We start from the raw sequence: 27,735 nt of genomic DNA, 5'->3' as shown, positions 1-27,735 counted from the left end.
CTATGAAGTGACATAGTTTTCGAGAAAGAAGTAATTTCCCACGAATTAAATTTGATTTCGAGACCTCAGATTAAGAACTTACCACTGACAATAAAATTACCAAAGTGTCCACTGCCTTTAAGGTTTATGAACAAGAAAATTAAATTGTACAAATGGCTAATAAAACTGAAGGCCATCGCAAAGTGGACGTTTGTTTCTGGGCTCGCAAATTTTATTTTCAACCAAAAAGAATCACCCGTTCTGTGGAAATGGGTGCAGCATCATAAAAGTCGTTTTTTGTGGCCATTAAATTTTCCTTCTCACTTAAATCGTACCTTGTTTCATTATCTAATCTACCATGAGAATGTTTTCGCTAATGTGAAAAATTATAATATCAATCGATCAATCCGTCTTCTTGCTTTTACCAAAATGTCCCCACTGTGTTGTCAAATTTGGAGGGCCCAAAATTGCCCTGCACACCTGGGCTACCCCCCCCCCCCCCCTTTCCCGGAAGGCCATACAATGAAGTTATACTTTTTATCACAAACGGAACCAATATAGTATTGTGCACTCCTTGATATCGACTTGATTTTTGGGGAACTAGATGTCATTGAAGTGTTGATTTGAACCACACCCAGGCGCGTTCAGAGATAAGGTCGTCCATCCCTGTTCGTGGTACCATGTGGTCACGCTTTAGCGCACACATACCTTGTTTAGTTGTCACACGGTCACACTATCACACAGTGTGCTCATGTGCAAAACCATTGCAAACAAAATAGTGCAGTTTCAGTCCGTGACGCGACGTTTTAGACTTGATTCAAGTCCCGTTCTCGTGCGAGAGGTCCCGTAACATATCCGCCGTCAAACGCGCGGTACAGTAGGAATGTAGAGCACCACAAAACAATAGTTCTTTTTTGGCGTTGGCATGGCATGGGATTGGGACTTGAGGTAAGTCTAGTGACGTTTGGGCCGAGACTTGCAGTGAGAGTGTTTTGCATGACTGACTGCAGAAAGAATAGATGGCCATGAAATTTTAACAGGATTTTTGAGCGAGGTTACATCAAGTTAAGGTGCCCAAATTTACAAACATCATTAGGCTTTCGTCTTCAACGACATTTCACCGTGAAGTCACCAGTTATTGGTGAAGTAAGTACTTCAGTTCAACAAGGGTTCAAAAACTTCGTAGAGTAATTAAAGCAACACTTTGGCAGTGGCAACACCTAACACGACAGTGGTTGGAAATAGACGAAGAACTGGTGGGAGTTGGAAGCGAGTTTATCAACGGTACGGGCGGTAAGTAGTGTCATGGTAGTGTTTCCTCAGAAAGTAGAGATACTTCCTTGTTGATGCTTGGTTCATGGAGTAATAAACTACTCCATGCTTGCTGGTCCTTGCTCTATGGTTCATGTAGCAGTAGATTGTTGTGTTGGTTTGTGTTGTCATTGATGCATTCGAAACCCCTTTGAATTTACTGTTCGAGAAAGATAAGTTGATTACATCCAGAGAGTGCCAGTGGCTGAATGATACTGTTGTGTACAATTATAGCTCTAGAAAAACGACCTTCAATTGCATAAAGTCATATCCAATGATAACGTAGGATTTGAAACTTTGCATGGTGATGATAGAACTTGGTTTTCTGGACCTGGGGCCGATTTCTTCCTCCATGATTTCACTAAACTTTAAATCAATCAATCACAAACAGCCAATTAAATGTGAAGGCGTTAATTTTCGACGGATAACTTTCCGTATGGCGCCACCACTTTTTCACTCATTTTTTACAAAAAGGGATATATCAATCAGGTAAATTAGATACTATATTATTTTATTTCGAATGAAAAAGTGGTGGCGCCATACGGAAACTTTGCCTTTTCGACAATATCATTATAAATGATGAATAATTTCCTGTTTACTAATGAGCTGATTTTTTTTTCGTAAGAGCTAAATTATTTCATCATCATTAGCTTTGACAAGTCAACTGTGAAGGGAGAATTAATAACGATCTATAACAACTAGATATATTAACAAATGCGTAGACTTACTAATGACTATCAAGTTTTCTTTTGATGTTCCTTTTTTTCTACAAACACAAGCTAGCGAGGATTCCTCGTACCGTATACAGTGTATCACTATAGGCGGCTGGGCGGTATAGTGGCTAAATGGTTAACTGGAATACCTTAAAAATAAACTCTGAAATTTGTGACAACCAAATTCTTCAAATCCAGAACACTTGTTGTAAATTAAAAACTATAAGTTGACTGTAATGTTTCCCTTGGCGATAATAACTTTGAACTAAACCGTTGGTTTGAAATGAATCAAAAACCAAAGATACAGCACAACTAGGTTCAAGACTTGAAGTTTGTTGTGCTGTAGTTTTGATTTTTAGTTCTAACCAAAACTAAAAATCAAAACTCCCAAAAAACAAAACCTAATTAAAACCAAAGCTTAAACAATCAACACAGCATCAAAGAGGGTTATACATCAAAACAAAATAGCTTAAACAAAACAACCAAGTCCACAGCAGACTTGAAGGGGCAGACGAAATTAAAAAGCAAGGAGCAGAACTTTGTGTGATGTTCACTCTTCACTGCCGGTCTGCATACTGAGTGTGTGGGGCTTGGCATCCATCAGGAAAATTTGAGTGCATGGTTCATAGCGTTACTTTACCAGGGGGAAGCTAAATTGAGAAAATGGTTATCCAGAGGGGGGGGGGGGGGCGGAAACAAAATTGACAAAGAAAATCAAGTATTGTAATTTTCTCTCTTCTACACTCACCACCATTAAAACGCATTGTTATCTTCAACAATGAACATTTAAAGTGATGATTATTCAGCCCTGTCACACTGGGCTAATGGGAGGGACATGGTGCCTTTGGATAGCACTTTGGGCTATAATCTTTGTTGGAAAGACTTGTTTTGTAGAAATTATGATCACACAAATATACCTCAAAATTGTGTGGTTTTCCTTTTTCTTTTAAGTAAAAACACTGCATGCCATTGCGTGAATTTCATAAAAATTGTTCAGCTCAAAGTGGCCAATTTAGAGGCATCATTTCAGGAAAGGCCATTAGGCCCCCTCCCCCCCCCCAAAAAAAAAAGAAAAAAAAAACACACCCAAAAAACAGTTAAGCGTCCCCGCCCGCATCCTATTTTGTTTTGTTTAATCCATCCTTTCGAAAGGACTAGACTAGTAAGGAGCTTTTCCTAAATCTAACGTGATCCTCTTGAACACGTATGTAACCGTCTGTTTCATAAAACAAAATATGCCTACCAGCAAATCTTTTTTAGTGTAACATACTGACCCTGTTAATCGGGCCCTTATGCAACAAAAGCGTATAAAATAAGTTTGCGGTGGTTCAAACTAAAGAATTGGTGGCCTGTTTGAAGAAAATAAAAAAAGTCCCTCATCCTCCTCTTTTCTCCTTTTAATTGGCCTGAAGGTCGTTAGAGCATTTTGTATGGATTTAATAAAATTGATATTCATTACTAGATATCAACCAATTAAAATCTAATAATAAATTTTCAAAACATCACTGATTGAGTTTAAAATAAAAAATTAGGACTACAAATAATTTTTGTATCTCTCATTTTTACAAATTACAAAACTCAAACAAAGTGTTTTTGTATTATTGACCAACTCCTAAATTAGATGATCAATTGAGACCAAACGAGATGCTCATAAAAACAACACCCTGAATAACATTTCCACCGCTGCTTATAAAAAATAGCTAAAAGTAAATAAGTATTTATTTAAATATTGCTTGCTTGTTATGTTGAATCAAATTAAGTATAAAATTTGAACAAGTGGCACATTCATTGAGACAAATTCAGAACTGACTCCGTGGCAGTACAGTTAATCAGATCCATAAGCTAAAGTAGTAGTCCAAGTCTATTTTCTATACCATCCGTCCTGCAAATGCAGGACACTGATCGATGATTCGCAAAATGTTAGAATATCTTTTTTTTTTTCTTTTTTTTTTTTTTAGGTTTTCCTTGACCATGGCAAGGTTCAGTTTGTCCATCTTCATTGGCACCGTTGTGGTTATCCTGTCCTACTTTGGCTCCATAGGAATGATTTCAAACATTGGTAAGTGATTGAAATTGCAGAGAAACCATAAAATAAATAATTTTTTCCACCGTGAAAATTTAACATCCTTACTTCATTTTGTTATTACAATTACATCCCCTCCCTTGTCAAAATTTTGTGCCCATTATATTGTCAATCTACTTAAGGCAAAAGCTGCCTAAAAAAGAAACCCAATATATTAAGGCCAAGTAAAAAAGATAACATGTTTCTTGTCCAGACTTAACAAAATAATTCTATTTCAGCATAACAGCCCAATTTTGGACAATAGGCTGTTTGTAGCAACATTTGATACACATTTTTTTCAAAAAAACTAATCAACCAATCATTAAGAGATGTTTCAGCTCATGAATGAATCTTCACAGAAAATTGATTTTTTGTGTGAAGATTTACTATTTCTTAAAAAAAAAGTGCAGTGTGCAAAGTTGGAGCGGGCGGGGACTAGCAACATGTTATTTATTTTTCTTGGCCTAACACAACTGTGTTTGAAATTATTTTGTCTGTTACCAATTGCTAGTTTAACATATTTCATTTTCTTATTACAATCCCCTTACAATATGATATTTTTGTGCTCTTATAATTGGTTATAAATGAACTAGACAAAAGCAGCCATAAAAAAAATCACCACAAAACAAATAATTTAAAGGCAGTGGACACTATTGGTAATTGGTAATTACTCAAAATAATTATTAGCATAAAACCTACATGTAACTTGGTAATGAGCAATAGGGAGAGGTTGATGGTATAAAATATTGTGATAAACGGCTCCCTCTAAAAAGTGACGTAGTTTTCGAGAAAGAAGTAGTTTTCCACGAATTTGATTTCCAGACCTCAGATTTAAAACTTGAGGTCTCGAAATCAAGCATCTGAAAGCACCAAACTTCGTGTGACAAGGGTGTTTTTTATTTCATTCATATCTCACAACTTTGACGACCAATTGAGCTCAAATTTTCACAGGTTTGTTATTTTATGCATGTTGAGAACACCAAGTGAGAAAACTGGTCTTTGACAATTACCAAAAGTGTCCATTGTCTTTAAAGGAACGTTACAGAATCGGTAAGAAACAAAAATCGTGAAGATCACAGATTTACATCAAACTTTAATCATGGTCTAACGATGATGATAGAATGAAATATCATTGTCTGAAATGTCATATTTGTTGAGAAATGAATCATTTTATTTCATGCTTGAAGTTTATCGCTCAGTGAGCGTTTTATTCATTTGATCTTTTTGCATCAATGCCATGCAAAAATGTGTTGTTGGTTTTTCACTACTTTCTTGTGACCCCCAGACATACCAAATGGCTGATCGATCTCAGACTTCTACAGGTTTGTTAGTTTATTTTTATGATGGATTACATCAAGTACTTACACTACCAGCAACTGTTTGGTAAGCAAAAACCAATTCTGTAATGTTCCTTTAACAGAAATAATAGTAGGAGGGTTAACCTAATTTCCTTATTGTCTCCACAGTTACTTCACAGTGCCTAGATCCTGTGTGTCAAAACGGTGGAAGTTGTCAAAGTCAAGGGACTGTACACTACTGCATTTGTCAAGTTGGCTACACTGGCAGTCACTGTGAAGGTAATTACAAAAATGTGTTTGTTTCTTTTTTTTTAAACAGCGCTCGAGTTGGGGGGAAAAATCCACAAGACTACAGTGTTTGTAGCTCAAAACTTTTACTGGACGAGAGAATTTGTTACAAGCCTGGAATAACAGTGAGAAGAGCACAATTTCACATTGAAGCTGCTTTTAGAAACAAGCACTATTAGAAGATGTCATTTCTCTTATTGGCATTCAAAAAATAATAATAATATTAATAACAAATTCTTATATAGCGCATTCCACAATAACCGTATCAATGCGCTTTACATTAGTGCCCTGGTCATACATGTAAGCCTAATAACAATAATAACATCCCTTTTTAATGTTTCTCAGCTCCCTGGGGAGTATACAGCTCTGAGCTGCCTACATTTGTATAAAGACACTTGTGGCTTTTTCGCAGGTACCTCGCAGGTACCCATTTATACCCCTGGGTGAAGAGAAGCATTTTCTGGGTGTGTTCGTTTAGCTTCCCCGGGTCGACCCCAGTGTGTGGCGTATTATTTCCCAAGATGATTAATTACCCACGTTCGTCCTGGGGGAAAAAACGCCACACACCGAGGTCGACCCAGGGAAGCTAAACGAACGCACCCATAGTAAAGTATCTTGCCCAAGAACACGAGATTCGAACCCACACTCTGGTGACTTAGCACCAGAACTTGAATTCGATGCTAACTAACCACTCGGCCATGATACTCAATAGATATTTGTAATGCAATGAGGTGCTACTATTCAAATTAAAAAACACAAGACCACCCGACTTGTACGCTCGTAAGTTTACTGGCTCTTCGCTATTTCTTACTATTCCTCTGGCCTGCGGTCCAAGCCCTAAAAACCCTCCAAACCTTGAAAGTCAAAACTATATGTTTTAAAGATTTGTTATTTTTGGACTGAGGGCTGCGCTATTAGTTGGTTATTTGTATTGGGATCAGGATTATGCCGAGATTACTTTAAGATTTAAAGTCGTAAAAAAAATTGCCGAGCTTTACCTCCAAAAAATTACAACTGACTCCCTAATGGCAACGACAAATAGATAGTGGTGTGTTCATTTGATATCGCCATGGCAACCTATTAGGTCTTATTTGTATTTAATGGGTTTGATGGTTTTTTATGCTTTTAAACAGATGACTGTTAATTGACCTTTTAGGGCTAAATTACCGCATAGTAACTTTGAGATTTTAATTTGAGTGATTGATTGATCCCATTACCAATGTACATGGCTACTGTCGTCCACGCTCGTCAGTTTCTCCAACTTGCATGTAAATGTAAAGACACTTTGCCTTGGATCGGACAAGTTGATCTATGAAAAGCAGTTGAAACCGTTATTCAGGCCCTGTGGTTAGAAAGATGTTTTAAATGCAGGCTCTTAAGATGTTTTAAAAGATATACATGTAATGATCCACACATAAATGCCTTGAAATTGCGTGGTTTTCCTGATTATAACATTGCATGTGGAGTCAACAAAATGGCCGACCGTGTTAGTTGGCAAAGTAAAAAAAAACAAAAAAAAAACACGCAATTTTGACGCATTTCTGTGGATCATTTTATTCTACGTTCTACTTTACAAACGCTTTTCATAGACCAACTTGCCTCATCCAAGGCAACGTGTCCCTTTAAAGCCTCTTGACAAAATTGGTAATTGTAAAAGACCAGTTTTCTCACTTGACACTATTGGTAATTACTCAAAAGCATAAATGGAGAGGCTGTTGGTAGTATAAAACATTGTGAGAAACAGCTCCCTCTGAAGTAACGTGGTTTTCGAGAAAGAAGTAATTTTTCTACGAACTTGATTTTGAGACCTCATAATTAGATTTTGAGGTCTTGAAATCAAGCATCTGAAAGCACACAACTTCATGTGACAAGGGTGTTTTTTCTTTCATTATTATTACGCAACTTCGACCAACAATTGAGCTCATATTTTCACAGGTTGGTTATTTTATGCATATGTTGAGAAACACAAAGTGAAATGAATGGTCTTTGACAATTACCAATAGAGTTAAGTGCCTTTAAGTGCAGAGCCGTGCTAACTTCAAAAAATCAAAAAAAAAAATTTTCACTGTTTCAATGTTCTTAAACAAAGGGACATTACACAATTGGTGAGAAAAACATTTGTCGATCTCAAACTATTTCAGGTTTGTCAGTTCATGTACATGTATGGTGGATTACATAAAGAGCTTACACTGTCAGCAACTGTTTTGTTAGCAAAAACCAACTATGTAATGTTCCTTTAACACTGTAGATCTGTTGTGCGATCCAAGCTGCATGAACGGAGGAACCTGTGTGGAGCTTCCCTCCGTTGGGAGAACCTGCTTATGTAGTCCAGACTACACAGGTGCAACTTGTCAAGGTAATAACCAGGGGCCCATTTCATAGAGCTGCTCAGACAAAAAAATTGGTAATTACTTAAAATATTTATCAGCATAAAAACTTACTTGGTAACGAGCAATGGGGAGAGGTTGATAGTATCAAACATTGTGAGAAACGGCTCCCTCTGAAGTGACAAAGTTTTTCGCGAAAGAGGTAATTTTCCACGAATTTGATTTCAATTTTAGAATTTGAGGTTTCAAGTTTAGAATTTGAGGTCTGGAAATCAAGCATCCCTGAAAGCACACAACTTCGTGTGACAAGGGTGTTTTTTCTTTCATAGTAAGTTATCTTGCAACTCTGATGACCAATCGAGCTTAAATTGTTTCTTTTTTTTTAAAACAGCGCTCGAGTTGGGGGTTTGTTATTTTATGCGTATCTTGAGATACACCAAGTGAGAGACTGGTCTTTGACAGTTAGGTGTACCAATAGTGTCCGGTGCCTTATGCATGAAAATAGCTTGCTTATTTTATACATGTTACTGGACAAAGTTTCTTGACATATTCATTGCTTGTGACTGGTATTTAGCTGTTGCTTACTTCCCATAACAATTGATTGGAGTCTTGGCTGGTAATCTGTTTTTAATAAACATGATTTTTTTTGCTTAAGAATAATTTTGTGCTTTAGCAGCTCTGTGAAATTGGGCCCAGGGCCCAATTTCATGAAGCCTGTAAGCACACAAATTTGCTAAGCATGAAATATCTTCCTTGGTGTAAAAACAGGATTACCAACCAAATTTCCACTTGTAGCATTTTGCTTGTTACTGGTATTCAGCTGTTATTTGCTAAATCCTGAAAATCACGCGGAAATTTGGTTGCTAATCCTGTTTTTGCCAAGGAAGAAATTTCATGCAAATTGTTGTGCTTATAGGCTTTATGAAGTTGGCCCATCCCTCCAGGTCCCAATTTCATGGCTCTGCTTACCGTAAGCAATCGCACTTACAAAAAGGGAATTCCATGCTTGCATCAAGCGTATTTCACGGGTTGGCAGGAATTTTGACTTGTGCGCCTCTGTACTCCACATTACTAGGCATTCTATGCTTAAACAGCAAGTGCAGAAAATCAATGCTTGCACATAAGCGGAGAATGGTGATTATAAGCGCAGAATTTGGCGGTAAGCAGAGCCATGACATTGGGCCCCGTGCTGTAACTGCTAGGCCATGACACAGTACTGTATATGCTTTGAACTTTATCATACTGTAGAGTTGTTGATCTACCAAGGTTCAAACTGTGGTGGAAAAACCATGTTTCTTGCTTTACGTCGACTCGGTGCTAAGGCTGTTATAAGTCTGCAATTTCATATTTTAAAAGGTTGTCTATAGACGATGTGACCTGTGTTTACATTCAAATCGCCCTTTGTTGCCAAACACGGTATACACGTCATGTTTCGCCAGGAAAAAGACGCGTCATAAGAATGCATGTATATAACTTTCTAGTTGGCTGCCAAAACACAAAGGTTTTGCCCGGCGGTAGGCGCGCGATTCATGTTATGTTTTTTTCCTCGCGTTTTCACGTTTATACGAACAGGCGAATAACCTTTTCCCCAGGGTTAAATTGTATTACAACGCGCGAGTTGAGTTATCACTTGTTCCACAATGTAACGTGTGTATTAAAGCCTCCCACTGTGTGTGGTAGTCTTAAGTTAAGGCGCGCACGCCAACCACAGATACACGTACAAACAAGACCAAGACGAGCACTGGTATGTGTGTGTGTGATGTCTGGGGTGGCACGCGCACGCGTCTTGACTAAAGGCTAGCTGAGTGTGGTTGGCGACTTGGTGTTGACACGCATTTAATTGTGTTTTCACGAACTAATGAATCCGACCCTGTGTGCGGTGAAGCATAGGCGTATGCAAATTAGCATTTTCACGAACTGGCGAATAAGTTTGGAACCTAACAGCATTCTTTTAAAAGGTATATCAAAATAAAGAAATAAGTATCTAGTCATGGAACAAAACTTTTACACTGTTGTATCTAATAAATATTAGTTACTTTTTGTATTGAATGACCGGCGAAAACACTTTTTCAAAATTGGAATAACTTCAAGAGCGCTTTTCGAAACGTGTTGCAGCTGTGTGGACGGATTCGCCACTTTGTGAAAACGGCGACGATATGGACGACTAGATGTTGATCGGTCTAAATGTTAAAGTCCCAGTGATTACTATTATTGTTATTGCAGAGACTGCTACTTATCTATCATTTGAGGAGCTGAATTATGCAGTACTTGAAACGTCCAGCAATGAGGTCAGACTAAAAGTAATCCGCACTGGGGATCTTAATAAATCTACAAGTGTCCGTGAGTATTATTTCTTCATGGATCTACCCGCTGCCAAAACATATGATTCAAACTGCCTCTAGCTACCAGGCAACCTCGGTAGTCTAGTTGGTGAGACACTGCTCTAGAATTGCACGGGTCGTGGGTTCAAATCCAACCCGAGTAACATGCCTGTGATATATTTTCACAGGACTCGGGAAAGTATTGAGTATACAGTGCTAACACTCATCGGTGTATGGGTAAAAACCAAAAATTGGTATTTATTATCCCGATGCAAATTTAACATCTCTTATCGTTGCGGTACCCGCTGCCAAAACATAGGATTCAATCTGCCTCTAGCTACCGGGCAACCTCGGTAGACTAGTTGGTAAGACAATGCTCTAGAATTGCAAGGGTCGTATGTTCGAATCCCACCCAAGTAACATGCCTGTGATATTTTTTCACAGGACTCGGGGAAAGTACTGAGTATAACAGTGCTAACCACATCGTTGTATGAGTAAAAACCAAAATGGGTTTCCATTTTACATTGCTCCAATTATTATTAATAGTATTATAATATTTCTGGCTGTAGGCGTAGAAACGTCCGATGATTCTGCCCTGGAGGATGTCAATTACAGAAGGCTGTCCAGAGTCTTGAACTTTGACCCTTTCATCTCGAACCAGACAATAGGGATAGATATCATCGACAGTACTACGCCCGAGAATGTTGACCTCTGGGTGGTGCTTTTCAACGCCAGCAATGGAACTGTGCAGTCGCCATATGGAGCAGCCAGCATTCAAATAGTAGACACATCTTGTACGTATTGCCAGTTTGCCTACATCCACCGTTGCATTCCGGCAAGGCCCCTCTAAACCACACGTTGTTACCCCCTGCCCTAATTTGATTGGTAGAACCAGGCCTGAAATTTCATGGAGGCCATGGTCTCTGTTGTCCTGGTCTTGGCCTTGGTGCCCCTTTAGATTTCCCAGAGACTTTGTAATTTTCCAATGGAAGTGCCCTTCGCAAATAAAAATCAGTGCCAAAATACTTCAATCCTTTCAGTGTGTATTTTACAATTGTGCCTTATATGCCCGCAACGCATCTTGTGAAATAAAAGTTAGGCGGGACTATTTGAGGCGTGACTCAAGTAGTAATTTCAATAGTCACCCGGTCCTACTTGTGATATATTCTGTGACATTCCACTCGATTGCACTTCATGTCTGGCCTAGATTTAATGCAGGACACGAAGGCCATGGCCTCCGTTGCCCCTGGTCTTGGCTTTACCAGGTGCCCTTCAAAAAAAAGTTTCTCATTGCCTTGAAGATTTTCCAATGGAAACGCCCTTTGCAAAATGAAATTGGCCCTGCCCATTCATGCATGTTTAAAGATGAAATAACACGCCTGTTATATTTGTCTAAAATTTCCACAAACGGCAACTCTCTGAAAAATTTGTTTTATTTTGCAGCGGACACGGTAGAAGTGTTCCCGTTGGTGGACAAAGTATTTGCCATAGAGTCTGACATTTTTGCTGAAGTTACATTACTAAGATCCGGTCCGATCAACCAAATGACGACAACAATATGTAAGTAGGATTTGAAACTTTGCACGGTGGAAGTATGACTATAAGAAAGATTTGCGATAACACCATGTGAATAACTCTTTTAAGTAGTGTTGGTTGTGAGTTGTTGACCACCGGTTCTTTTCAATATGTAAGTTGTTGCCTTTTTTGTCTTCCACGTAACTTTCTTCAATTTACTGGACAACTCAAACAGCTTTATAGCTGCATTTATTGCTATTGGTGGAAAGTGCATCAAGTGGGGGTGTTAAAACGGTTGTTAAATGACCAGCTGGGGTTGTTTATAACCGGTTGTTTTTGGATAGCATTTGTGCGGGTGAGCCCACAACCTTGTATACAGGATTGATCGCAGCGCCATTTTAGCCCGTGGGTACGAGGATGCATTACGCCACACAAATACATACAGTATTGAAAAACTTTCTCATCAAAATGCACCACATGCATTGAGCTAGATGTCTGAAAGAGATAACTTTTTGCAGAGTTTTCCTACTTCATTACGTCTTTTTACCGAAATGGCATTTATAAATGGGAATAAAAGAGTAGTCATCGGCCGTTTTTAACCTTGCAGGGTCGTGAACGTGCGATAAAGGCACAGCCACGACCCTGCCAGTTTTAAACGGCCAATTAAGAACTTGTCGCTACCTTTTTATTCTCTTATTTAAAACCCTTTAGGCTATTAAAAAAAATGCAACTTTAACAAGTGAAATTTCCGGATGTTTGTTTTATATTTGTGTATACATCTTTTAAAGATGATTGTTTTAATCATAAGTATAATATACATATGATTAAAACAATCAAAACGTAAAAAAAAACCAAAGGGTACACTTTGCCTTTTACTATTGGGCTGTGTCTGGCTATGGCTATGGTGGGCAGCATCAAGTATAGGATGTACAGATGTACTTAGCCAGAGTCACATGTAGCCGCTAGCCCTGGCGGCCTTACACTTTCGTATTATACTACAGTGACGTCCTGGACATCAGGGTACATTTCTGGGGCGACAAATTTTCACAGCTTCATAACCCAAATCTTACCTGCAACAAGCCACTAATTTCTACAGATTCACACTCCATGGCAGCATATATGTTTTTCTGTGGTGTGTTTTGATCGTCATATATTCTTGACAAATCCGTCATTTTCATGAAATATGCAGCTCCCAACGTTAAAGAATTCCCATTTTTGTTCGTACTCTCACAGTCTGCCGTGTGTACGCAAGACGCACGACGCACAAATTTTGAATTGTGTTGCGCGTTAACGCTGTGCAGTCAAGATACGGTGACCTAGAATTCATGCTACTAAGCTTCCATCATGCGTCTTGCACGCGAATGTATACGCGTAAGTACTACAATAGGCAACACTGTGAGAAAACGATCGAAACGAGAATTTTTTAACGTTGGAAGCTGCATTATTTCACGAAAATGACGGATTTGTGAGGAAAATATGAGGACCAAATACCACCGCAGAAAAATGTACACGTATGCCGCCATGGAATGGAATCTGTTGAAATTAGTGGCTTGTTGCAGGTAAGATTTGAGTTATGAAGCTTTGAAATTTTTCCGCCCCAGAAACGGGCCTTAATAGTTAGGACTCTGTATCTGTGTACAGAGGAAGAGTCCTATATAGGGCTAATGTAGCCGCCAATTTAAGATAACTAACTTCTATGATTTCTCTGTTTGTAACCAGAAATCTTTTTTTTAAACCCCCACCCCCCAAAAAAATTAATAAACAAACACAATTTTTGTATTCTTTTTTTCTTATAAATTTATTTTATTACTTTGTCAAACATAACAAAATTAAGATAAAACCATATGGAAAACCCCATGTTGCAGTGTAGGGCTTTCAAAACCAAAGATAAATGTATGTATTGTAAGCAGGCTTCGTGTCGCACCCACAAGTTTCTTGCGCTCACAGGCTGTCACACTTTGCGCTCACAAACTGTCACATTTTGCGCTCACAAGCTTTCACGCTTTGCGCTCACAAGCTTTCACGCTTTGCGCTCACAAGCCTTTACGCTTTGCGCTCGCAAGCTTTCACGCTTTGCGCTCACAAGCCTTTACGCTTTGCGCTCGCAAGCTTTCACGCTTTGCGCTCGCAAGCTTTCGTGCTCGTAGTTCAGTTTTTTTTTATCAACAGCCTATCACATTTTTAACAGTTTTAAAATCACCAATCTTTCCTTATTTCTTCAGCTGTCAGTACTGTGGATGCCTCGATCATTCCAGGGGCACTTGACTACATCCCGTTTAGAAACAGAAACTATACGTTTATGCTTGGGCAATATATGTGGAAGGTCCGAGTTCAGCTGACTGACAACTTAATATCCCAGGATTCCAGGTACTTTTTCTTGGAGTACTCGGTGTTCGGTGCTGGCGGAAGCGGCAACTCCGAGCTAGTGGAGGTTGAGATACTTGATGATGATCCAGACTTGGAAACTGGACCCTCGTTCGGACTTTCAAGTAAGACCCAATAATTGATTGACCTGTTTGTATCTATATATTTGGTTTGCGGTAACACCATGTGTGTATCTTGGATGGAATAGAAAATAGGCTTGGACTACTACTTTAGCTATAGGGTCGTAATTAACTGTAATATCGCGGAGTCAGTTCTTGCTGTATAGTCATCGTCAGGAGACTGAAGAGGTAAGAGAGTTTATCTCCTCCTGATAAGGTTTATTGTGGTTCAGACCTGAAATTCGTTATATCAATAGGCGGATGGGGTATTTGCTATCGGCAGTGTATGTTGTCATGTATGACGTGCCCAGGCATGGCCTATATCGTCCTTTGAGTTCAACGGCGCCCTCTCTTGATATTTTGACTAGGACAAGATAGTCTAACATTGAGACCAATTTTAGGAAATCACTCCTCGGTAGTTTTTTGAAGCAAACTTTCTAATTTCCCCCAAGATAGTAATAAATAAGCGGGACAGTTCTTTTCAGAATTGAAACATTGAGACCAATTAAGAACTCCCTCCACGGTAGTGAAGTTTTTTAAAGCCGATTTTCTACCCTCATCTTACCTGACCTTCTGCTGGCCAAATTAATAGTTAAAACTAGACGTACACCCTGGTATTCCATCTTGGGGGCTTTTTTTAAACTTTGGCTTTGGGTCCACCTCCAGCTTGGGCTCTACATTTTTGATGCAGCGTGTATTTTGCCTGTTTGGTGGTTCAAACATCAGCATCCAGGAGCCAGAGCCTAAGTCAAGGTTTGAGAAAGACCTCCTGTCTTCTGGCAATTTCCTTTGCATGGTATTAACCGATACTACTTTTAAATTTCTTATCTTTAGCATATGTCTTCTTTGCTGGTACCTTGCCTTACGTAACAAATGAGAATAGGGGAGAGGTTGAAATCACTATATATCGCATCGGTGACTTGAACATAACTACTGAAATAGGTGAGTGCCTCAAACAGGGTTTCTTTTTCACACGTTACACGTGCCTGGGTTTAGAGGCACTGGGGTAGATTTCACAAAGAGTTACACAATGTACTAACTTTGGACCGCCTTAAGGCAGTGGACGCTATTGGTAATTACTCAAAATAATGATTAGCATAAAACCTTACTTGGTAACGAGGAATGGGGAGAGGTTGTTAGTATAAAACATTGTGAGAAACGGCTCCCTCTGAAGTAAAGTAGTTTTCGAGAAAGAGGTACTTTTTTTCACAAATTTGATTTCGAGACCTCAGATTTAGAATTTGAAATTTAGCATCTGAAAGCACACAACTTTGTGTGACCAGGGTGTTTTTTCTTTCGTTATTATCTCGCAACTTTGACGACCAAGTGAGCTCAAACTTTCACAGGTGTATTATTTTATGCGTATGTTGAGATACACTAAGTGAGAAGACTAGTCTTTGACAATTACCAATAGTGTCCACTGTCTTTAAGGTGGTCCTAAGTTAGGAAAAGTAACTCGCCCTAACTCAAGATAATACTCTTTGTGAAATCCACTCCAGTCCCTCTAAACCCAAGTTTGTTATATCTCTAGGACCCTACCTCTTTTAAAAAGCAGCCCCCGGACACATTTAGTTACTGTACTCAAAATAGTTTTAACAAGCATACAGGAAAGCTGTTGATAGTAAAACAATGTGAGAATCGGCTCCCTCTGAAGTACCATAGTTTTTTAGATGTAATATGATTTGTAATGACTTTGAAACTCAATGGAATATAGAAACATACTTGGTGAGAAGTACAGTGGCTTTGGATAGTATATAACGCATTTTGAGGAACTTTTCAATTCAAAGTTCTGTAGTACTCAAACATTTGAGTCTTGAGAAGCATTTCTGAGAGTAACGGTTCTCAGATTGTGTATTCCAATTGCGGATTACGTATTCTTCTTGCATAGACATACAACTGCTCCGGATTTTCAGCGAATTTAACAAAAAATTACCACCACCTTTGGAAATGAAATTTTATCAGGTTTTAGTTGTATGGTATATTAAACACTATTCCCTTGAATTAATTTGTTTTTAACTATTTCTTTTTACAGAGATTTACACCTTGGATGGAACTGCCTTGGGGCATGCGGACTACCAGCCAATGTTTAACTACACCCTTATGACACAATACATGGATGTGTACCAGTTTAGCATTCCCATCGTGCAAGATATGATATCTGAATTAGGAACAGAGGAATACTTTCTTGTCGGAATGAACATCCTCGCCGGTGGTCAGCTTGGCCGACCAAACGAAGGGACGGTCAGAGTCAACATCAGACCTGACCCAAGAGAAGGTAAGGCCGAAACAAACCAAAATACCAGTTGATCGTCCCCGCCCGCATCCTTTTATTACTATTTTAAAATTTTTCAATTTTTGTATATAAAAAAAATCCATCCTTTCAAAAGGACTGGCCTAGGAGCTTTTCCTGAATCTAACGTGATGCTCTTGAACACGTGTAGGCGTCTTGTTTCATAAAACAAAATATGTCTACCAGCAAATCTTTTTAAAAGTGTAATAATTGGGTCTAAGAATTCATCACTGCAATTACCTATCTTTCTGAAAGTTTGTATATACTCAGCGCCTTGAGTACCTTGTTTGGTAGATACATGCGCTATATAAGACTTTGATATTATTTTATTATTAATAATCTGACCATGTGAACCCCGGGTCCTCATGCAACAAACAAATATAAAATAAGTTTGCGGTGGGTTCAAACTAAAGAATTAGTGGCCTGTTTGGTTTGAAATACTAATAAAAATCTGTTGATAAACAATTTGTTGATAAACAATTCGCCTTAGTTGGCATGGCCAGCCGAATGTTAGTAAAACACTCAATCATGCTAAACAGATGTTTAAACTAAATTCAACATTTTCTGCAAACTTTCAATTAATAAAATACCTCACATAATTAGTTGTTTTGTTTTCAACAAAATCAACACAATTTTTTAATAATTTGGTAACATTGTTGCAAACAGTAGCGATCTTGTTTTGGTTTGCATTTATGGCTTTCCATAGTTTTCCAACCTGGGTTGGCAAAAACTCTGGCTATGACCTTGCACAAGAAATGTCTATAATGATAATAATTACAACTTGTAAAGCGCCACCTATCTAAGACTAATTTATTTTGAGGCGCACACAGAAAACGTAATTAGTTGTTTTGTTTTCAAAAAAATCAACACAATTTTTGAATGATAGTAACATTATTACAAGCAGTATCGATCTTTTTTTGATTTGCATTTATGGCTGCCCGTTGTTTTCTAAGCTGGGTTGGCAAAAACTCGAGCTGTGATTTTGCAAAAGAAAGGTCTATAATGATAATAGTTACAACCATCTATCAAAGACTAATTTTTTATGAGGAGCATGGAAAAAACTAAACAAAAAACAGAGAGAGTAACGAAAAAGAATCTATTCCAAAAACTTGTTTCAATTCATCCTGCTTCGGCTAAACATAAACAAATTTAGGTCCGGAAGAATCCTGAAAAACCCTGAATAGTACACGGTAATAAATTATGAAGGATGGCAAACTCATAGAGTTAAATACAAGAAGTAGAGGGCGCACTGGTGATGCTTCTTGCAATAACGCGACAGTACTGCAAGGAGACGCGCGCACCATTCTGGTTGAATATGAAACACACGTTGGAGTTTGTGTTTATTGAACGCTACTTGATGCTGTTTTGTCAACTTACAAAATGGCTGAACAAACACGCTAAGCAATGCCTGTTTTATCAACTTAGAAAATGGCCGCCTGCGCGCATGCCGGGTCGCATATATACACCAGTGCGCCCTCTAGTTCTTATGTATGTTCTATTGTAGCTTTGCCAACAGAGGAAGCAATATCAAGCCGATATATTTATCTGTATTTGATGTGTATTGTTTGATGTGTTTATTTTGTTGCACCTGTGGTTATGTTGTAGATGTTTTTATCCGGCTTGACTCCAGCCAATACCAAGGTGTGGAGGGAGATATTCTACTAGTTGAAGTTGTCCGAGAAGGGGCAACTAATGCTTTGACGTCAGTGGGTAAGACATTCTTATGATTAACCCTTTTCTTACCACAGGCGACTTTTAGTTGACTGTGCTTATCAAACTATGCATTAAAGGCAGTGGACACTATTGGTAATTACTCAAAATAATTATTCGCATAAAACCTTACTTGGTAATGAGTGATGGGGAGAGGTTGACTGTATAAAACATTGTGAGAAACAGCTTCCTCAGAAGTAATGAGAAGTTCAAGAAAGAAGTAATTTTGCACGAATTTGATTTCGGGACCTCAGGTTTAGAATTTGAGGTCTCGAAATTAAGCATTTGAAAGCACACAACTTTGTGTGACAAGGGTGTTTTTTCTTTCATTATTATCTCGCAACTTCGCAATCGAGCTCAAATTTTAACAGGTTTGTTATTTTATGCTTATGTTGAGATACACTGAGTGAGAAGACTGGTCTTTGGTAATTACCAATAGTGTCCAGTGTCTTTAAAATAACCAACCTGTGAAAACTGTGGCATTACTTTAATTGTTTTCAGATGCATAATAAAAGGCTTTAGTTAATTTTTTTTTTACTATTTGAGATAGATGTAACCTCTTCAAACTCCTGGGGTGACAGGTCTTTTTTTCAGCACTGCCTCGCATCTGAACAATCCACCACTTAATCTTAAATCTTGTCTTTGGACTATAAAATTCAAATCTTATATGTCACAGGCTTTCAACACCCAGCAACATGGATATGTGTGCATTACAAGTTGTTAGTAGCTGTGGCGTAGCTCAGCGCAGCTAAACAGCTTATGTTTTTGTTAAAATTTGTATGTATGTATTATTATTATTATTTTTTTACCATTGTGATTGGTTTATCGTTAAAAACATTTTAAAAGTCGCAGCAAAAGGCCAAACTGAATTTGAATTACAATCATTACAAGAAAAATGTAACAAATATTGTTATTACTTATTATAATTACAGAAGTATATATCACCTCGGGTACTGCTGTGGTAGGTGAGGACTTTGACCCATCCTACCTAGAAGTCATGTTCCCGCCTGGTGCAAGTTCTGTTGCAGTTAACATAACACTCACGGACAATAGCGTGTGGCGGAACAGGGTGTAAGTTGAGTGTAGTGGGTGGACTGTGGCCAGTCTACTGCGCCTTTCTGCGTCGCGTGGGGTCTGCGCGTTGGCTATAAAACAGGCGGCGCTGGAGGCGTGCCCTCTCTCTCTCTGCGGCGTGCTGTGTTATCTGATCTGGAAGTTTATCTCTCCACGTGTTGCTCTAGTCTAGCATTTAGGGACTGAGGTTACGTGTTGCTGTGTTGTCGAGGGATCGAGGATTGAACCGCCGCCCGTATAGATAGAAGAGCGAGGTAACTAATAAGTTGTGTACCGGGATTTTGGGAACGGCAGCGTGTGTTGTGTTTCCTTACGTTGGAACTGCGAATACTGAGGTCGTGTAGGGCGAATAACCGCATCTCGGGTAGAGAAAACGGTTGAGTGCAGCCCGGGGAATTCTCGACTTGTATGTGGTTCGGTGAGGCACACTGTTTATCGCTGGAAGGTTCCTGGGGAATTTCCCTCCTGCTTAGCCTTTGTGGGCTAGAAGTTACGCCGTGTGAGGCATAGTCTGTATTTGAGAAGATTGTGTAACTTGTATGAGGTGTGAGGTTCACCTGTCACGTGGGCCCAATTGTGCATAACTTGTGTATGAGGTTTAGTGCATTTATTGATTGCATTGTCTAAGGGCCTGATACTATTAGTAGGCGAGGTTATTGGGTTGTGTTGTGATTATAAACCTGTGAATTATCTATTGATTATTGTACTTGAAATAAACCATTTAATTGTGCCTTGGAACCTATGAATCCTCGTGAGGTTATTTGAGGTTTCCTAACTGCTCGTTTATAATTTGAGGTTAATCTAAGTCTAGGTGGTGGTACATCTCCACCAAACGAACCGCCCGCAGGCTTTAGCCGCCGCTCGTTATTAGTCCCCCCCTTGTGTTTGGGTAGCCGCTCACCTGAGCACCAGGGCTCATAAATATATTTTGGGGTGTGATAATTAACCCGGGGGCCGGTGTCCCCGTCGAACAAGACCAGACTGGTTGGCCCCACCCCCCGGTCCCGCCACAAATGGTGTCAGAAGTGGGATTCCTAGACTTGATTTTCCTGTAGATATTTTTGAGCAATTGTAATTTTTAGGTGCATTATTTTAAGGTTTATTTTGTACATGTTTGGTGAACCTCTCTGAGGTACACGTTTGAGGTTTACTGTAAAGATTGTCGTAGTGAGAGACAACCTGGTATGAGTGGAAGGAGAGAACCAGATAGGGTCACCTCTAGAGGTGTAGGTGAACAGGGTCCTTTCCAAGATGAACTTAGTCGCTCCAGAATGGAGGTGCAGTGGCTAAAGTGGGAGAGAGAGCGGTTGGCGGCCGAACTGGAGGCCGCAAGGCGAAAGGGTCAGCCCGAGGGCATGGAAGAGAGTTCCCTTAGAGTAAGGGATCGTCCTTCGTGCGAGGCCGACACGGAAATATTCTTTAAGTTGCCAGAGGATACTGCCGACTTTGCCTCATTAAAGGCACGGCAAGTTTCCAGTGTTGGGATGTCCCCTAAGTTGGTTGAAAGGGGTGAAAGGCATGTTGGGAGTACACCTCATCAGAGGCCTATCCCTTTCCCGTCGCACAGTTCCAGTACGAACCCGTTTCTGAACACTGAGGTTCCGTCGGCAACTGAACGAGGTTTGCACAATGAGGTTTTGAGTTTTTTGACTCATCCTTATGTGGAGAAAGAGTGTCCAAGAAACAGTGAGGTTAGTAAACCTCATGCTGGTCCATGGCCACTCAAAAGAGAGGCAAGGTTGGTTGGGGATGAGGTTTCCTTCCAGCCTCAAGAGGACAGGCCCCGCCGTCCTACTATTACCCCCGACCGGTATAAGGGTAAGGTCCTTTGGACCGACTACCACAGGCATTTTGAGGCCTGTAAAAAGGTTAACCAGTGGAGCGATGAGCAAGCGGCCGAGTTTCTGGCTGCGAGCCTCCAGGCTGATGCGCTCCGAATCCTTGGTGATGGAGCAAAGAAGAAGTTCACCTATGATGAACTGGTGAGGCTCCTTGAAAGGAGATTTGGCCCTGGTCAACAGGCCGAAAATTATTTGGTGGAGCTCAGGCATCGAAGACAGGGTGCGAAAGAAACTATTCAAGAGTTGGGACAGGCGGTCCGAGATTTGACTGTGAAGGCCTATCCTGAGATTTCCGAGGAGGCACGAGAGCGCCTCGGGAAAAACCATTTCATAGATGCTGTGGACAGTCAAGTGGTGAGAGAAGGCATTTATCGTGCGCGCCCAAAATCTTTGGACGAAGCCATCCAGGCTGCTCTCGAAACCGAAAGCATCGAAAAGGTTGAAAGTCAAAGAAGAGAGGAACGTAGGCCTGCCAAGTTTGCAAGGGCCGTTGACTCTGGCACCGAACAGCGTCTCCAGGAATTGGAGGGCAGTGCTGGTGAGCAGTTAAAAAAGATGGACATGGTTGTGGAGTTATTGTTTGAATTGACCAAGAAAGGCCCAGGCTGGAACAGTCGAGGTGATAAACCTCAAGGGTTTTCACAGAGGCCTGAGATGAGAAAGAGCCAGGGTGTGAGGTGTTTCAATTGCGGAGAGCTTGGGCACTTCATACGGGAGTGCACTGAACCTCGCAAAAAGCAGGGGCGTTCGGGAAACGCCGACCAGCCGACCGGGGGGCCCACGGAAAGGCTGGATGTACCCAAGGGTCCAAACGAGGAAGGGAAGAAGAACTAGATACAGCCAAGAAGAGGCGAGTTACAGAGGAAGAAGAGCCGGTGGCAACCCGATCTTTTTCTGTCCTTCGGCCTAGACTTGGGTTGTTTGTTAATGGATTGGTGAGGGGCACTAAATGCCGTTTTCTGGTCGATTCTGGTTCGACAGATACAGTAATTAGTGGTTCGGTGTACCATAGCATGGCCAAAGAACAGAGGCCGGTGCTGATCAACGAGGGGATTAATATTCGGCAGGTGGACGGCAGCCCGCTTGCCGTAATGGGTGTTGCCTCGGTGGATGTTCAGGTGGGTAAAACTGTCCATCAGGTCAAGGCAGTTTTCGCAGACATCAAGTGTATGGGTATACTTGGAATGGATTTCTTGTTGCCAACCCGTGGGAACTTAGATTTCCAGAGTCTTGAGTTGAGGTTGAATGGAGAACGAGTGAGGTGCACAAGTAGTGCAGGAGAGCCATTTGTTGGCAGGGTAGTTGTCACCGAAACAACTGAAATAGCATCCGGGCATGAGGCCTTGGTGCCTGGGTCGATTGTTAACACTGGCGAGATACCACTTCGGTCTGCCATCATTGAGCCTGTTGAGGGTGGAGGCGAATTGGCCCAACGAGGTTTAGTTTTAGCCCGATCATTGGTTAAACCTCAGGGTGAGGTATTACCACTTCGAATCCTCAATCCCAGTGATGATGCACGGGTGGTGCGGAAGGGTACCACAGTCGGGACTGTTGAGGCAGTTGAGGTTGAGTCGGTGGTTCCGCTGAGTCAGGTAGGTGCTGGTGAGGTTAATGACAACCTGCCTAAGCACTTGCACGACTTATATGAGAGGAGTAAGGTGAACCTCAGTGAGGATTACCACGATGAGGTTAAGTCTTGTTTATCAGACTATCAGGATGTATTTTCCTCCGGTGACCACGATATTGGGAAGACCAATGTTGTTGAGCATCACATTCATACCGGTGATGCAAGACCCGTTAAGGAGAGGCCTAGGCGCCACCCCTTGTGTAACCAGGAGGAAATCATGAGACAAGTCAAAGAGCTTAAGCAGCGAGGGGTTATTGAGCCTTCAGATAGCCCCTGGGCTGCTAATGTAGTTCTAGTGAAAAAAAAGGATGGGACACGGCGATTCTGTGTCGATTATCGAGGTTTGAATGCGGTAACAATCAAGGATGCCTATCCCGTCCCCCGAATAGATGAAACTCTTGATGCATTGTCAGGTGCCAAATGGTTCTCGACGCTTGATTTAGCGTCTGGGTACTGGCAGGTAGCCCTCGATGAGGAGGCTAGCCAGAAATCAACTTTTGTCGTGCGTAACGGTTTGTACCGATGGAAATGCATGCCCTTTGGCCTCTGCAACGCACCGGCTACGTTCGAGAGGTTAATGGAAAAAGTGATGGGAGGGCTTCAGTGGGACATCCTGCTGATATACCTTGATGATGTGATTGTGTTTGGCAAGACAGTGCGCGAAGAGATTGAGCGACTGCGAGTTGTTCTCTCACGACTGCGCCAAGCCGGCCTAAAGCTGAAGCCGAGTAAGTGCTTCCTTTTCCAGAGGTCGGTGGGTTATTTGGGCCATATTGTGTCCCCCGAAGGTGTGGCTACGGATCCTGAAAAGGTTCGAGCAGTGGCAAATTGGCCCGTACCGAAATGTGTCAAGGAAGTTCGAAGCTTTTTAGGCCTCGCTTCCTACTATCGTAAGTTTGTCAGGGGGTTTGCTGAGGTAGCGTCACCGCTACATGCTTTGACTGAAAAGTCACGGGAGTTTATCTGGACTGAGGCCTGTCAGCAGGCGTTCGATGAACTTAAGCACAGATTGCAAACCACCCCAGTCCTGGCATATCCCCTCCTGGACAGTGACTATATTCTAGACACTGATGCTAGCGGAGATGGGATAGGGGCTGTGTTGTCCCAGATGCACGGTGGGGAAGAGAAAGTTCTAGCCTTTGCTAGCCGTAAACTGAGTCGCGCCGAGAGGAACTATTGCGTGACCCGGCGGGAACTTTTGGCAGTTGTAGTATACCTCAAACAGTTCAGGCAGTACTTGTACGGTCGCAAGGTGACTGTAAGGACTGACCACGCTGCTCTTAGGTGGTTACTTAATTTCAAGAACCCTGAGGGTCAGTTGGCGAGGTGGATTGAGGTTATATCTGAGTATGACATGACCATTCAGCATAGGCCTGGGCGTAAGCATGGGAATGCTGATGCGTTGTCCAGAAAGGTCTGCAAACAGTGTGGAAGAGGTGCAGACACCGAAGAGGTTGTAGTTGGTACTGAGGTTTCTATGCAACCTGAGACAATCGAGGTTCATGAGGAAGTTGTGGAAGACTCTGAACCTCCCGAGGCATTGGTTAGGGGCGTACTTGCTGAGCCACATATGCCTATGGGAGCAGTCAGGGAAGCACAACTAAGTGACCCTGGTATCAATTGGATTGTACGGGCAAAGGAGGAGTCGAGCAGTCGGCCTCTCTGGGAGGCTGTGTCAGACACCTCAAAGGTACACAAGACTCTGTGGTCTTTATGGGACCAGCTGGAAGTGCGAGACAATGTTTTATGTAGAAGCTGGGAGTCGGATGATGGAGGGTCGATCAGGTGGCGCATTGTGCTGCCAGAGAAGCTAAGGGAGATTGTCCTCCTAGAGTTACATGGTGGTCGGGCTAGTGGTCATTTGGGCATTACAAAGACGCTAGCCAAGCTCAAACTGAGATATTACTGGCCGGGTATGGTCGCTGATGTGAGGTCGTTCATTAGACAGTGCATTCTGTGTGGGCGAAGGAAGTCTCCGGCAAAGAGGCGTGTTCACCCCTTGCAGCAATACAGGGTCGGCGAGCCGATGGAACGAGTGGCTCTGGACTTGCTGGGGCCACTGCCGCGAAGTGACAGTGGCAACGCCTGGGTTATGGTAGTCGGTGACTACTGCTCCAAATGGATGGAGGCGTACCCCCTTCCCGATGCAAGGGCGGTAACTGTGGCTGACAAGTTTGTCAAAGAATTTGTTTGTCGGTTCGGGGTTCCCTTGGAACTACATTCCGACCAGGGAACGAACTTCGAGTCAGCAGTTTTTGCTGAAATGTGCAGGGTCCTTGGCATCTCGAAAACTCGGACCACGGCCTATAACCCAAAGTCTGATGGGATGGTCGAACGGTATAACAAAACGTTGGTAAACATGGTGGCCATGATGATTGAGCCAAAACGACAGCAGGGTGACTGGGACGAGTGCCTACCCTACGCATCTTTTGCATATAGGTGCACTCCCCAGGAGTCAACCGGTGAGTCCCCGAACATGATGATGTTGGGGAGGGAAGTGAGGTTGCCAGTAGATTTGATGGTAGAGTGCCCTAGTGTGGAGGACACGACGCGTACTGATTATGCAGAAGCTCTACGACACAACCTGCAAGAGGCTCACACCCGAGCGAGAGAGTGCCTCAGGCAGAGTGCCAGACGGCAGAAACGGAATTATGACCGTAAGGTTCACGGTCAAGGGTTGAAGGAAGGCCAGTTTGTTTGGTTATTCAACAAGTTGAAGAAAAAGGGTCGGTCCCCGAAGTTGCAGCTTCGTTGGGAAGGACCGTATTTGGTGGTCAAAAGACTCTCAGATGTGACGTTTCGAGTTCAGCTGAAACGTGGGAGCAAAGCTTTTGTAGTCCACGGGGATAGGCTTAAGCCATATGAGGGTAAACCCCTTGAGCCTTGGGCGTATAAGCCTAAGAGGGTTGTGGAAGTTCACGTTGGAGATCCACATGAGGTTGCCCTTGAAAGTGGGCAAAATGAAAGTGAGAATGTGAGAGTAGGTGATGAACCTGAGGTTGTCCTGGAAAGTGGGCACAAAGATATGGAGGAGGTGAGTGAGGAACCAGAGAGAGGGCTAGAACCTACTGCAGGTTCAGAGACTAGTCCAACTAATGTAGTAGGCCAAACAGGGTTAGATATAGGCCTACCTGGTGGGGAGGAAACCTCTCGGAGGTATCCGAAGAGGGGACACCGACTACCTGTGAGGTTTAGGTAGCACTATTAGGTAGTAGGGTTAATGATGTTGGTTTGACGGAAGGCTTTGTTTGTTTGTTTCGTTTTTGTTTGCTGCAGGATGGTTGAGGAGTGCTATAAGTGTCGTGACACCTTCACCTGCAAGCAGGGCCTGTGGCGTCACCTTCGTGTAAAGCACGGCCCGCCCAAGTTCCTTCATTGCAAGAGGTGCAGTTTTAAAGAAAAGAGAAGAGACAATTTTGGTAGACACTACCGGATTTGCCACCCTGATCACCGGGCGGAGGGTGCGTTGATCCAAGCCAAGCTCGAGAAGGAACCTCGCAGAGGTTCACCTGTGTTGTTGAATGGGGGAATTACTCTCCCGGTATCGGTGGACCGATCAGTTCTGGTGGGAAGACTGGCTCGTGATAACCCAACCAAGCGGTCCTCAGCCCCAGCTACGGTGAGCAAGCCACCCCCATCGCCCAAGGCTCCAGCCGAAGAAACCCAGCCACCTCTGAGCCCCACCGTCATCAGCCTGTCACCAACACCGATATCGCCTCTTCAGGCTCCACCAAGGTCCCCGTCGATTCGGTTGGGTGGGAAGCCCCGCACCATGTTGGCAATCATGAGAGGGGAGCCTGCAAACACAGACGGCTCTCCCCCAGGGACAGTGTCCGAATCTTCATCCAAGAGCGCTGCTCCCGAGCCAGGCCAAGACATTGGCGAGGACTCCGTGGATCCGCCGGAGGTACCAGCCAGACGGACCCGGTTTGCCCGGGTCGAGGAAACGCTCTGCCGAAAGACCTACCTGGGAGACACGTTGGTCGACGTGGAGAACATCACTCGCGTATTTCTCAAACCAGTGGACCCTTCCCGCTACACCTTGGACCCCTAGAGACGAGCAGGGAACTTACGACTAAATTATCATTATCTTGCCGGAATGACATTTTGTGAAAAATCAGTGCAGTATTTGTTAAATTTATATTTTGATTATTGTCAAATTTTAAGATAAATCACAGTGTTCTTGTTTAAGTGTTGAGGCCGCTAACTTTCATATTTTTGTATTGCCAAGTTTAAGAAACCTAAGGCATTTAATCTTGTTGTATAAGTATATGTGATTAATGTACATGCTCTGATTAAGGTTGATTCGATAATGGTGTAGATCAAAGACGCTAATTCGTAGTATTATTAATATTTCTATTGTGTAATCCAGACAGTGACCTCATTGGAGGTGTGGGTTACTGTTTGTTCTGTATGACTTGTAATGTAAACTTTTGTATAGGAGTTGGGTAAACCTCACCACTGTGAGGATGACTTTTTATCTTTTTGGTTAAATTGTAGAACAGAAGTTGTGAGGATGAGGTAGGCCTCATATGATTTTCTTGTATTAACGAGAAGGCATGGATCTGTGGTGACCAGTACATGTGTTGAGGATGTATAAATGAGTAGATGTGAGGGTTAGTAAACCTCGCATGTTTCTATTGTATAAGAGGTTTTTATGTTTAAGTTTAGTGTTTAATATTATTCCTGTTCCTGAGGTTTGTTTGTTTTAAGCTGTTTGGACCGGGACGGCCCAAGCTTAGCTGGGGCCTGTGTGGCGGAACAGGGTGTAAGTTGAGTGTAGTGGGTGGACTGTGGCCAGTCTACTGCGCCTTTCTGCGTCGCGTGGGGTCTGCGCGTTGGCTATAAAACAGGCGGCGCTGGAGGCGTGCCCTCTCTCTCTCTGCGGCGTGCTGT

At 42.0% G+C, this 27,735-nt stretch overlaps 1 protein-coding gene across 1 annotated transcript in view; it reads left to right on the top strand.

Annotated features, from left to right (window-relative positions):
* The first annotated feature begins 953 nt into the window (after positions 1–953).
* The window catches only part of LOC117301498, a 39,080-nt gene continuing 12,298 nt past the window's right edge, over positions 954–27,735 (top strand). Inside the window, exons 1-12 of the mRNA XM_033785519.1 lie at positions 954–1,272; positions 3,962–4,062; positions 5,532–5,642; positions 7,900–8,007; positions 10,202–10,318; positions 10,869–11,093; positions 11,743–11,859; positions 14,037–14,303; positions 15,132–15,239; positions 16,330–16,572; positions 18,193–18,297; positions 19,230–19,353. Coding sequence (XP_033641410.1) covers positions 3,975–4,062; positions 5,532–5,642; positions 7,900–8,007; positions 10,202–10,318; positions 10,869–11,093; positions 11,743–11,859; positions 14,037–14,303; positions 15,132–15,239; positions 16,330–16,572; positions 18,193–18,297; positions 19,230–19,353 — 1,613 coding nt within the window. The 5' untranslated portion in view covers positions 954–1,272; positions 3,962–3,974. The remainder of the gene's footprint in view (positions 1,273–3,961; positions 4,063–5,531; positions 5,643–7,899; positions 8,008–10,201; positions 10,319–10,868; positions 11,094–11,742; positions 11,860–14,036; positions 14,304–15,131; positions 15,240–16,329; positions 16,573–18,192; positions 18,298–19,229; positions 19,354–27,735) is intronic.

This window comes from Asterias rubens, chromosome 17, assembly GCF_902459465.1.
Source record: "Asterias rubens chromosome 17, eAstRub1.3, whole genome shotgun sequence".
Taxonomy (NCBI): Eukaryota; Metazoa; Echinodermata; class Asteroidea; order Forcipulatida; family Asteriidae; genus Asterias; species Asterias rubens.
The sequence above is the reverse complement of the archived record's forward strand: the minus strand, read 5'-3'. Positions and strand labels throughout refer to the sequence as shown.